Below are 12,821 nucleotides of genomic sequence, written 5' to 3' on the forward strand. Positions count from 1 at the left end.
TTCTCTATCTCCAGGGGGGGGCTTACTAGCTAAATTTGTGCCTGAAGCAATTGAGGGTGGAGTGATTTCCCTAAGGTGACAAGGAGCGGCAGTGGGATTTGGTTTCCCTGGTTTGACGTCCACTGCTCTAACCATTGGGTGACCACCCCTCCCCCCTACTCCATCTTGGTTTCAAGATGGTTAAAGCTATCCAAAAAAGTAACTTTAACCAACTGCAAGCTGATGATCCTGTCACCACCAGCTGAAGGCGATGGCTCGCTCTCTTTCTGTCTATGGGGCCCTTGTAATAAGGAGCTAATGTTAGCGCAGGTTTTTACTCCTGTTTTAGCACTCGTTTTGTGGAGTAAGTTAACTCTGGTACATAAGAGGGGTTTTAACTCTTAAAATATACATGCTAACACAGGTGTAAAAACCAACGCTGAGATTAGCGCTGGTGCCTGCAAATCCCATGTATAAGAAGGCATTATCTCAGGGTTGAAAGCAACCAAACAAAAGGCGAAAATCCAACCATCAAATCAGATAACGAGTACAAGGGTGAGGGACAAAAGATTCAATATGTCCTTCATGTTTATATAGGAATTTTATTATGCTCAGGCAAGCAAAAAAGGCTATTGCGGCATCCAAAACAGCAGTTTGTAGTAATAATTTTACGGTCCCCCAACACGGGCTGCTGTTCGAGGAAAACCGCACAAAGCTGAGGAAGCATTTAAACCAAAGGATCAGCTTGCTGTCAGCATTTTTCGTGCTCATCTCGTTACCTGCATTGAACTGTTTCCTTCACAACAAAGATTTTGTTGAGTGCTGGGGAGATTTTCTGACATATTCTGATCCTTTGGTTTAAATGCTTCCTCAGCTTTGTGCGGGTTTCCTCGAAGCACAGCCCATGTCGGGGACCGTAAAATTAATATTACAAACTGCAGTTTTGGATGCTCCAATAGCCTTTTTTTGCTTGCCTGAGCATAATAAAATTCCTATATGAACCTGAAGGACATATCGAATCTTTTGTCCCTCACCCTTGTATTTATTATATCAGGGTTGGCCTGATAGTATCCTGTTATAGAGTCCATCAAGCTAGGGCAAGAGAGCATTGTATAAATCTCACCTTTGGGAGACTTTCCTCACTCCAAATGACCTCAAATCTTCACTGACGTGTACTGTGCTGTTCGTAAGTCTCACTCTGCATGTCAAACTGGCCTCAAAACCCTACACCACCACCAAAACCTCACCTCGAGTTATTAGCTGACCCGTGGTGTGGTAATTCTAAAATGATCATAAACACGCCCCTTTCTCTTATCACGGGCGTTATCCACATGAAATTATAGCATTTTGATGAATCTAAGGGTAAGTGTGTACCTGAGACAATGGAGGGAGAAGTGATTTGCCCAAGGAGCAGCAGTGGGATTTGAACTCTGGCTTTCCTAGTTCATAGCCCATCGCTCTAACCACTGGCTACTCCTCCACTTCTATATTATAGATTATATTGAATTTTCACTATCTGTCCATGCATGTGTAAGATCACTTGCTGTTGCCTATTAATAACAACAAGATATCTATCTGTAGAGAGAGAGAGAGAGAGAAATTCTTATACCATACACCAAACGGGAAATATATCTATTATCTATCTATCTAGTTATTTCTAGAGAGAGAAGGAGCTACATATACACAAACACACATTTATTTGTAAAATAATTTAGAGAGATTAATTACTGTAATCTGTCATATTGAACAGTTAACATATATATGACATCTCAATGTAATTTCAATAAAAGGGATGTTAATTCATTTAAGGATGGCAAATGCATGGACAGACAATAAATGGAAAATACGTGGGTGGGTGGTGTTATGTACTGTACATTTTATTGATATTTAATCAATAGAGGACTAGAATGTGTGGTCTCGGTTCAATCACAATGTAACATGGGCATCCTGGTGGACCTCCCATCAGTAAAGTCAGAAAAAAGAGCAAACTTTCTCAGATGATTTATATGCAATAGTTTCCAGATGCCAAATGTACCTCTTTCTCAAGACTTGAAGTAAAACTGTTCAGATTTCCTGTTTGGGAGATTGTTACTTCAGTCTTGGTCTTACTGGACAACAAGCAGTGATCCTATACACTCATGGAGAGACAGTGAAAATTCAATGTAATCTATTAAAGTTGTAAACCAAAGGAAACAAATCCCCCTTTATTCAAAGTGTTGGGATTTGTTTGAAGGAAAGTCACTACGTACTTCTGAATTATTATTATGTACAGAAGTAGGACTTTTGGAAAGGGCTTTTTTTGCCGTATTGTGGGGTAGACCAGGGGGGTGTGAATTAAGAAAGTATAAAGGGATTTCAGCTGCTGAACCCGTGAGTTATATGTACACCAGTGTGTGGAAGAAACTCTTGAGGAAGAAGCTGGCGGCAATCATCTACCTAAAGGTTGCAGACAGACAACAGGGGTTCTGTCACTAAGCCTGTGAGGGAGTCTCTAGGAAACCCCCTCAGACTATCTTGAGGAACCTGGCACAGCTGTCTCGCCCGCTCCTCCATAAGATCCAGACCCACAGGGAATCCTGGGTGAAGGGAGGAGCCAGCGTAGAAGAGGTCAGGGCCTAGAAGGGATGAGCAGGCAGAGGCCCAATCTATGACAGCCTGACTTGTTCTGTTTTTCTAATTGGGGGGTGTATTGGTGTTTTAGGGCCTGGTGTAATATTTGCAGTGTTGCATTTTTCATAGGTAGGTTGTTTACTGCTTTGTGCAGGTTATTCCCATACAGAAATGTTACACCTAAAAGTGGAAACAGAGAAAAACCCAAGAGGTGTGGCTAACTCTTTTAATTTAAAAACTAACAAACTATTTTTTCATAAATTCAAACACACTAATAACTAGAATCTGTATTTAGTTTTGGACACAGCATCAGAAGCAGTGTGCAAAGATCTAATCTGCCACCTCTCGCCTTGCAATGGGCCCCAAGCGGTATCGGACAACAGCGCTTTATGTTATCATCCGCTGGGCCACTATCCTGTCCAACTTTCTTAATGCTCTTGAAGTCAAAAATGTGAAGAAAAAAAAAAAAGTACGAGACACAGCTCTTATGAGAAAAATCCTTATTAAAAATCACCACCTCACTTCAAAGACCCGACATAGGCCCATGTTTTGGCGACCAACATAATCGCCTGCTTCAGGGGTCAGTCACTCCCTAGTTTAGTAGATATGTAGGCATCTCAATATGGTGCGAACGCTCAAAAAAAGTTAAAGTACCCCGAGAGAAAGCAGGCACAATAATTGAAAGAAACCTACCCACGTTGTTTTGCTTTGGTTATTGGTGCAAACTTCACAAGTAAAAAGTACCCACAGAGTCTGCACCAATGCAAACAAGAAGAAACTAGAAAGGGCAGGTCTGTGCATGTACGCATACATTTTGTGTTTATGTTGGCTTCCTTATTTTAGACATCGGTTTGGACCTCATGTCTGTCACTCCGGGTTAGGGATAGGAACTGGATGCTGCCCAGGATGGGCACCCGCCCCTGGCAGTGGGCAGTGCATTTTGCGTAAGTATCTGCATTTTCTCATTTTGGGTCGGTAGGAGAAGTGCTTAAGCCTCTGGCCCAAAGTGTGGCATTCTTTATTCCTCCCATCCTGAAAGCACCATTCAAAGACCAGGAATTGGTACTTTTTATAATTATTTAAACCATCCTCCTGCAGTTCCCTAAGGAATGATTATATACGTCACTTATTAATATATATGCACTGCAGCGTGGACAATGTTATTGTTTCCGTGTCTCCCATGAGTCCATGCCCAAGGTAAGAGCTCCAGAATCTCACCCTTCTTGTAACATTGCTGGTCTCCATGAGAGCACGGGGGCTGGATCCAAGAGGAAACAGAAGTAGGAGAAGACGGCGAGGGTGCATCTCTCCTCTCCTTGGACACATTACTCCCTCCTCCCCCTTTGTCCCCCTCCAATTCCCTCACTCACCCTCCCAACCCAAGCTGGAGTTAGGAGAACAGTGGTAGGGCAGCACCTTGGGCCATGACCTCTGCCGCCAGGGCCAGTTTTGGACTTTGAACCACGTAGTGCCGTGGTATTTTGCATAGCTCGGCAGCAGAGTGGCCCCTGGTACTGGTACCACACTGCTGCTGACCTCCTCCTAACCCCAAACATGGATGGGAAGACGAGTAGGATCGGTAAGGTGGAGAGTGAGTGAGGGGATGGAGAAAGGAAGGAGTTTGGAGGGGGGGTGTGGGATGAGAGTGAGGAAGTGTGAGGAAAATGAGTAAGAGAGTAGGAAGGGAGAATGAGGTGACGAGAGAATATGGGGAGAAAGTGAGTGAGGAGATTGAAGTGGGTGTGGGCTGTGAGTATGAGGGAGGGGATGGAGGGTCAAGTGAAGTGAAGGGATTGGGGGGGGGGTGTGAATGAATAAGTGAGAGAAGGCATCAGTATTAGGAGCAGGTGTGTAAGAGTGGATCCTCCCTGCCACCCTCCCTCTTCTAATCCCAGATCTGACCTTCTTGGTCCAGGATCTCCTTTTTTCCCCCTCCCCTCTTCCCCTCTCTCTCTGCAAGATCACCCTTTCATCTCCTATCCCTCTTCCCTGAAATCCCTTCTCCATCTCCCTCCTGGAAGATCTCTTTCTCTCCCAGTCCCGCAGATCCCCTCTCAAACTCCCATCCTCTATCCCCCCTCCTCTCTTCCCAGTACCAATAACTAAGATCCCTGCCTCCTCCCGAAAAAGAACCAAATAAATTAACCAGACACATGAAATGTTAGAACGCAACTTTCTTTTCATAAAGTGAAATACAAATTAACATTTATTTAATATGGAAATTTATGAAATCGTAGGCAAATTGCTGATGAATCTGATAAATTTTGTTGCGTAGAGGGCAGTGATCATATCCATGTGGACCAATCAGTGCAAGAGGTAATTTGCGACTTCCTGCCAAACATAGCAACTATCGGCAATGTAGAAGGAATTGTATGGGAAAGAGCAGAGAATTTCAAACCTAACTATTCAGATCCTAAAATGAACAGAGATTGAAATATTGTGGCATACGCTCCAAATGTCCCACATTACAGGGTAAGAGGGAGGGAACAGAGATGTCTTTTTAACTCTTCTCAATTCTTCCCTTGCTTTCTGTACAGCGCTCTGTTCCTTTGGCTGCGGCAGTGGGTTCTGTATCGCTCCGAATGTTTGTTCGTGCCGAGATGGGCAGCAGGGCATCACCTGTCCAGGTAACCATGGCCCCTGCCATTTCTGTAGTTCATTTAAAGGTTGCTCATTGTGCCTCCCGCACTCTCGCTGAAAGCAGTTTCATCTCATTTCAGATGATGGCATTGCTGTCAAGTTCCTGAGTGAAGATGGGAATCCAGTGAATGCCAGAGGTGCTGAAAATTGGATATTGTGCCTGTGGAATGTAGGGGTGTGCAGGCCACGGCCAAATAATATTGTTTTGTTTCATTTTGTATCATTGGGGGAGGTTCTCACCCAAATTTTGTTTTTTTTTGGGGGGTGGAGGGGGTTTTTTTCTTTTCATTTTTAAAATTTTGGCAAATAGTGCACGCTATTTCTGATTAATGTGCGCTATTTGCAAGTGGTATGCCCTATTCAGAAATAGAGTGCACTATTAGCCAATAGTGTGTCCTGTACTAATAGCGCACTCTATTGCAAATAGTGCACTCTTATTTCTGAATAGTGCGTGTGTAGTAATGTGGCCAATTGGTGTGTAGGAATCAGCCAAGAGAAATAAGGAGGCAGATTCTGGCTGCTCCTTAGGTGTAGTCTATTCACAGTGCATAAACCAGAAACTAATAGGGCAGCTCACCTTAATTTCAGGGAACTTAAATGTAGCAGGTCTTAGCATGGGGGGGTGGTCTCTCTGCCTGCTCCCCGGGGCTTCTTTAACCCTTCCAGGCCCTGAGTTCTTAAACTGTGGTGAGGGGCTCCTCCCTTCACCGAGGATTCCCTTTGGGTCTAGAAAAGGAGGACCAGGCGAGATAGATGTGCCCGATCACTTAACCTAGTCTGAGGGAATTTTCTATAGACTCCCTCACAGTGCGCTATTTGCAAACGATGTACTCTATTCAGAAATAGCATGCACTATTAGCATGCAGCTCCAGGTACCGCACCCTTAATTAACTTTTATTTTGCAGTTTCGGGGACCTCCACTGCTTTATTTCAAGGAAAGAGCCGTTTCACCTGTAAAGGAAACAAAATATAACACTGCTTTATTTCTTGCACCAAAACAGAGTGTCAGGTGTGAGCATGAGCCGGATACTATTTTTTGGTGGACATGTCCACAAAACCGGTGAGAAAAGTCACGGAGAAATTAAAACAGCAAAAATGGCAGAGCCGCGTGATGAAGAGGTACTGAGCGTCCTAAGCGCACATCTGGTCTCCACTATCATTGAGGCGGTAATCCATGCCATCGATATCAAATTGGACCAGAAATGGATAAATTGACCTCCCAGATGCAGAATATACAAGATTTGCTTGAAGCGTTGAACACATGGATGGACAAGGTCGAGGCCCGTATGAGTTGCAATGAGGATGAGGTGACCATCACGGTCATCACGCAAGTTAAAATTGCACAGTTGTAAAAATCTATGAAGGAAAGAGAAGATAAAATGGAGGATTTAGAGAGCAGGACCAGGTGCAATAATATCCACCTGGTTGGCTTACCTGTATCTCTACTTGATAAAGACCTGGGTGAGGTGCTAGAAAAGCGGCTCCCAGAAGCGTTGGAGCCGTCAGCTCTGCAAAGGCATCTACAAGTGGAGAGGGTACACGGATTGGGGCCATGCTGGGATAACTTGCCAAAACCAAGGGTGGTTACAGCCTGCATTTTGAACTTTGCTCATAAAGCAGAGCTGCTTCGGCAATTCCACAAGAGACGGCTGTTACACCTTCAAGGTAATAAAATATTGCTCTTCCAGGACTATTCAGCGGCAGTTACGGCAAAAAGGAAAGAATTCTCTGCCACAGTTACTGAGCTTGCGAAGAAGCAGATTGTTTGTTTGCTTTGATATATCCGGCTAAGCTAAAAAGTTGGCAAGATGGAAAGATGCAGATCTTTGATTCGGTTCAAGTGGCAGCTCGCTTCCTGACTACGGCTGCGCCATCCTCATCAGAAGGCCTCGCCTCTGAGCATGTGAGCTACAGTGCTGGATTGGTGGGGTTCTAACTCATGCGGAGATGGCTGCTTTTAGCTACATGTTCAAGATGGTGGTTGTGTCGGCAAAATTGCGACAAAGGATGATCTTACTCCTTGTGCTATATCCTTGAACGTTTTTGGGTCAATTCTAACATTGGACTGTTGCAGCTCCAAATTACTTGTAGAGCTACCAGGTAGACTTCTCTTTGAATTTTTGCAGTTTCTATTGCAGGTTGTATATTGCAAGATTTGTGTGTGTGCATTTGGGACAGTATGCCTGGGCTTTTTCTGTTATGGTGTGGGGGGGGGGGGGGGGGAGAATATGTTCAAGGGCGGTACCTGAGCATATTAATGTGTTCCCTATCTCCGATGCAGGAGCAGGATGCAAACGGTAGGGGGGGGGGGGGGGGTTGGAGGGAAGGGAGGGGGGTTGGATGGGAAAAAGGGATGGGATGGGCAGGGAGATGGATGCAGTAGCATGTTGATATGTTGGTTTTTATATTTATCAGTCACTATACATTCTTGGGGGCATAGGAAATATGTGCTTACATGTGCCCAAGGTGCTATTGATATTACCTGGCTTCTCCTGAATCTTATCGATCGGACTCTGTCCTGGATGGGCAAGGGCTTTTTCAGCAAACTATTTCAGCAAGAGGGGATCTAAATTAAAGTGGGACATGTGGAATGTGGCAGGTTTAGGTATACCTGTAAAGAGGGAGAAGGTGTTGGCTCATATTCAAAAATTAAAAGGAAACATTGCTTTTTTACAAGAAACGCATATGACTCATAAGGAACATATGAAGTTAAAACACAAATGGGCTGGGCAAGTCTATGCCCAATAGTGGATGTGAATGAAGATTTGTGCTGGTCTTAGGTGAATTGGTGGGTAAGCTCATTATTTTAGCTACTATCTATGGTCCAAATATTTATATTCCCAGTTTCTTTTCTGAAATTATAACCCAAGTAACAGGATTGGGTTCAGCTGGTATTATCTTATAGGGTGACCTCAACTGCGTCATGGACCCTATATTGGATAGATCACCAAGTAATCTAGGATCTTCTAGCAAGGTGGCTAAGGGGTTACAGTTTTTTTGCAACACCTTACAACTGCTTGATATATGGCATATCTTAAACCCTCATACAAAGATTATATGCATTTAGCCAGATCCCATATATCTAAAGCTCATTTGGACTATATATTAATATCCACTAATCTTTTTAAGCATTGCTCTCAGGCAACGATTGAATTGTTGATAATATCAGATCAGTGCCCGGTGGTATGTATCATGGAGTTAGGGGCGAGTATGCCTAGCTATAATTCCTGGAAGATGCCGGCGTAGTTAGTGCAAGACAAAAGTTTTAAAGATTTGCTCTGTAGGAAATGGGAATTTGCATGTCACAGTAGTCAACATAGCTCCCAGCCTATATTGTTTTGGAAAACCGCAAACGTGGTCATGCAAGGTGAAATAATTGGATATACGATTATGAAAAAAAGGTAGCTTGACTGCGATATTTTGGAATGAACTACTAAGGTGAAAGAGGCAAAACGCTTGTTCATACAGTCACATTCTGACATAGGCAAGGCTTTTGATCTCTGAAGGATATTCTTAATGATAAATTGCATCAGAGAGTGATGTCCTCCCTAACGATTCTTAAACATAGATTGTATGTACATGGCAACAAAGTGGGGAGGCTACTGGCTCGACTAGTTAAGCCTGGATTGGGGTCTTCATTTATTTCTGCCCTAAAGGATGAACATGGCAATTTAGTTAACTCCTCAGAAGGAACTGGGAGAATTTTTTGGGATTACTATCATTCCCTGTATTCCAAAGAAGAATACCGTTCAGACTGTGCGAGACAATAACTTGAAGGGGATTCCTTTACCAATTCTATTGGACCAGCAAGTGGAATTTTTGAATCGCCCCATCAATGCTGTAGAAATTCAAATTGCGATTTCAGAGCTTAAGCCTTTGAAAGCACCTGGGCCCGATGTGTTAACAGCGGTTTTTTACAAATCATTGAACCCAGATATGCTTGCTTAAAAATCTATCTCAAGCCCTGGTAGATCAGGGGGTCATAAATTATAGTATTACTAAAACTTAGGAGAGACCCACATCTGGCCTCCTCTTACTGACCCATATCGTTGTTAAATATTGATATTAAATTGTATGCCAAAATCCTAGCAAACCGTGTTGCTTGTGCATAGCCCAGATATTCATGTATATGGGCTTTTTAGTGCAAGCAACACTTTTAAAATTTGGTCTCTAATGAGTGAGGCTAGGGTCAATAGCAGCCTGAAATTATAGAGTAGGAAGACATAACGATTGGAGTTGGGCTATAACTTCAGAATGGTGCTAAGCAATTAATGGAGTCATTTGTGCAGGCCTATAGATCTCCAGTAATTGCAGATTAGGTATCTGACTGGCTCTAAATTGTGTCTTTGTTATGTTTTACAGGACCTTCTCACTCGTGTCTATCGGCAATGTGTGAGCAGAGCTGTTTGCTGGTTGGTGGCATTCCCATTTGTAGCTGCTTCCTTGGATACAGTCTTGGCAAAGATGGGAGGAGCTGTTATGGTGAGAGCAAAAGAGGCCGATCTTCCAAAACTCTATCTTGAGAGCGTATTACTGAGATAGAAGTTGAAGGACAATGCTAGGCTCATGGAAGAATGTTGAGTGCTGGAAGAGGACATTTTGCTCTTCGGGCAATCTGGCTTCTGTTTTCTTTTCTTGCTGCAGATGTGGATGAATGTACTCGATATCGAGGCCCAGGACTTTGCCAGCAACTATGTAAAAACAGCATCGGCAGCTACAGGTGTCACTGTTACTATGGTTACCAGATTACCTCCAATGGGCGCTCTTGCATCCCTCTAAAACAGCATTCCAGTGCCATTGCTGGTGAGTTAGAAGCTGCAAAACAGCAGGAAATATTTGTACTAGCTGGAGGTGCTTTAGGAAATGCTATATAATTAGGATTATTAGCTGTAAATGAGTAGACACTTTCTCTAGAGTTTAAATGTGTTCATATGATTTAGGTTGTAAACACGATTGGGTTTTTGGGGGATTTTGTCGAGGTATATGTTTTTTTTTTTATTTTATAATATGTGTATAATATTATCTGGGTTTTTAAAATATTTATTGTATGGGTTTTATTGTGACATTTTATTTGCTGGTCGCCACCTTGAGCTATTTTGGAAAGGCGGCATACAAATCAAACAAAAAATAAAAAACTCCAAGTCCCTCCCAGCAAGAATCATAATCTAAATGATTTATTAAGGTGGATGTTACAGTTTCTCCTGGCCTATCTGTCTGAGCAGGTATCAATGAACAGAGTAATGTAGAGAGTGTAATAGAGCTGGGTGAAGGGTGGAAGAATATTTTCCCTTGATGGCTCTCTTCCTTATTATACCCCTGGACATATAAGGGGGGGGGGGTCAGGAGCTATACAGGTAAAGTTTGGGGTTATGTGGGAAGACGGACTGAATGTTCCTAAATGGATTTTCAGCTGGCTAAACATATGTATGTGCTTTCACAATATGTGAACTTTTAACAATAGTAAAAAGATGCGTTCCCAGAGGTATAACTTGGCCAGGGGAGACGACTATATACGCACACATATTGGGTCATTTTGAGTAGGCTGCGTAGTGGCAATGTATTTCTCCTCCCCCCCCCCCCCCCCCAACTTCCAGTCTCTGCTGAGAAATGTGCACTCATTGCAAAGTTTGAGGTGTGGATTTTGTGATGGGGGCAGGATAAAACTGTAGTGTCCTAAAGGGGGGATCTCTCTAAAAAAAAAATTAAAAAAAAAGAAAAAATAAGCAGGAGTCCCCACTCCGAGTTGCGTTCCAAAAGGAAAATAGCTTTTACTTAAAAGAATCAAACGTTCAGCAGACAAAAAGAGAGACACTGTGCAGAGTACAAGAATCAAAAGGGGAAACTGTTTCTTAAAATTCAAAAATCACAAAAAGAGAGACCTAGTTCCTTATGCCTCTCAAGTCATTTTGCAGACAACACTGGACTCCCTTACTACTCTCACAAAGGTCTCTGACTCTAGACCTCCACAGGAATGTTAGAGAAGCCTCCTCGCAGATGGCTGGCTTGACAGGAACAAATCCTTTCCTTATGGTCTAAGACTGTGGTCCCCAACCTTTTTTGCACCAGGGACCGGCTTCAAGCAAGACCATTTTTCCATGGCCTGGGGGGGCAGGGGCGGGGCTTTGGTCATATGGGGGCGGGGATATAGAGGGGGTTGGATTTTAGTGCTTCCTCCATGTTGATCTCGTACATTGTGAGATTCGCATAGAGAAAGTGCTACTCTTGCACATTCCCAAAGATTACGTGTGCCAATCAGTAAAAAGTAATTTATTTTTTTTTACATTTGCTGTCTGATCTTAGTTTTCTAATCGGTTGGTCACAGGCTTTTTTTCCACCTTCCCTTTCTTATTTTTTTGCCAATTCCTTTTATATTGTCTTTTTTCTATTTCTTTTCTCTCCATCTGTCTTCTTCCCTCAAACACACAGTCAGTTTCTCATTCTCACATGCTTTCTCTCTCTTTCTCTCACACACATACACACACACACACACACACGCTCTCACTCTCAGATGCTCTCTCTCATACAATCATTCATACACAATCTCTCACTGGCACATGCTGTCTGACTCACACACACACACAGGCTCTCTCTCTCACTCCCACATGCTGTCTTGCTCAAGCACAGGCTCTCACTGTCACATGCTCAAGCACAGGCTCTCACTGTCACATGCTGTCTCTCTCACACACAAAGAGGCTCTCACATGCTGTCTCTGCAAACATTCAGGTCTTCACTCCCACACACAGTCTCTCAACTCATCTCATACACGCACACATACACACTCTACAGGCCCTCAGCCTCTCTCTCACCTCTGGGCCTCTTCTTTACGGGTTACCACAGGATGGGCTATGCAGCGGCCCTGGTCTTCTCGGGCCGCGCAGCTCCTCTTCTGCTCGCGGCTGATGCTCCCCCTCCTTCCTGCCCGCGCGGCTCCGGCAACATTTTTCTTCCGGGGCTGCGCGGGCAGGAAGGAGGAGGAGCACCTGCAGTGGCTAATGCTCCTCCTCCTTACGGGGCCGCGCGGGCAGGAAGGAGGAGGAGGAGCACCTGCATTATGCGGGGCATGATGGGGTGGGGCAGCAGGCAGTATCCACCCCACAAAGTGTGCTCTGAGCTGCCGCAGAGCAGAGCACACTGTCAGTGTTTAGTGCTGGTCTGCGGCGGCACCGCAGAACAGCAAAAAAACCCCAATGGCCCGGTCCTGGTCCGCGGACCAGTGGTTGGGGATCCCTGGTCTAAGAGCTGGATCTCCCTGGCTCAGGAAGGGACTCCTCTTTCCTATGGATCCGATGGGACCCTTTGCTGCCTCTCCCCAGGCTCTGTCCAAGATGTCTCTACTCCTTAGATCTTCGGGGCTGCTCCCAGTCACTCATGGAGTCCCCAGTTATAATCCTTTGTTACTGACTCACCTTATAGGAGATGGAACTTCCTGTCATGCCTACGTGACAGCCTGCAACTCCCTTTACTAGAAAATTCCTTGGTTTAATACAGTGGGGACCAACAACAACATACCCTGGTAGTATTTCTTTAAAATTCACCTAACTTACAGGATTAGAAAGTACCCATGTACACTTGTGCCTTCTGTTTTATAAAGG

The 12,821-nt window shown here is 44.1% G+C and overlaps 1 protein-coding gene across 3 annotated transcripts in view; it reads left to right on the top strand.

The window, feature by feature from the left end:
- Positions 1–12,821, top strand: part of VWCE (von Willebrand factor C and EGF domains) — a 103,143-nt gene that overhangs the window by 1,884 nt on the left and 88,438 nt on the right. For all 3 annotated transcript variants that reach the window (XM_029582810.1, XM_029582811.1, XM_029582812.1), the window contains exons 2-6: positions 3,433–3,533; positions 5,127–5,216; positions 5,310–5,366; positions 9,592–9,711; positions 9,874–10,032. In XM_029582810.1, coding sequence (XP_029438670.1) covers positions 3,433–3,533; positions 5,127–5,216; positions 5,310–5,366; positions 9,592–9,711; positions 9,874–10,032 — 527 coding nt within the window. The remainder of the gene's footprint in view (positions 1–3,432; positions 3,534–5,126; positions 5,217–5,309; positions 5,367–9,591; positions 9,712–9,873; positions 10,033–12,821) is intronic.

This window comes from Rhinatrema bivittatum, chromosome 17 (assembly GCF_901001135.1).
Source record: "Rhinatrema bivittatum chromosome 17, aRhiBiv1.1, whole genome shotgun sequence".
NCBI classification, from domain to species: domain Eukaryota; kingdom Metazoa; phylum Chordata; class Amphibia; order Gymnophiona; family Rhinatrematidae; genus Rhinatrema; species Rhinatrema bivittatum.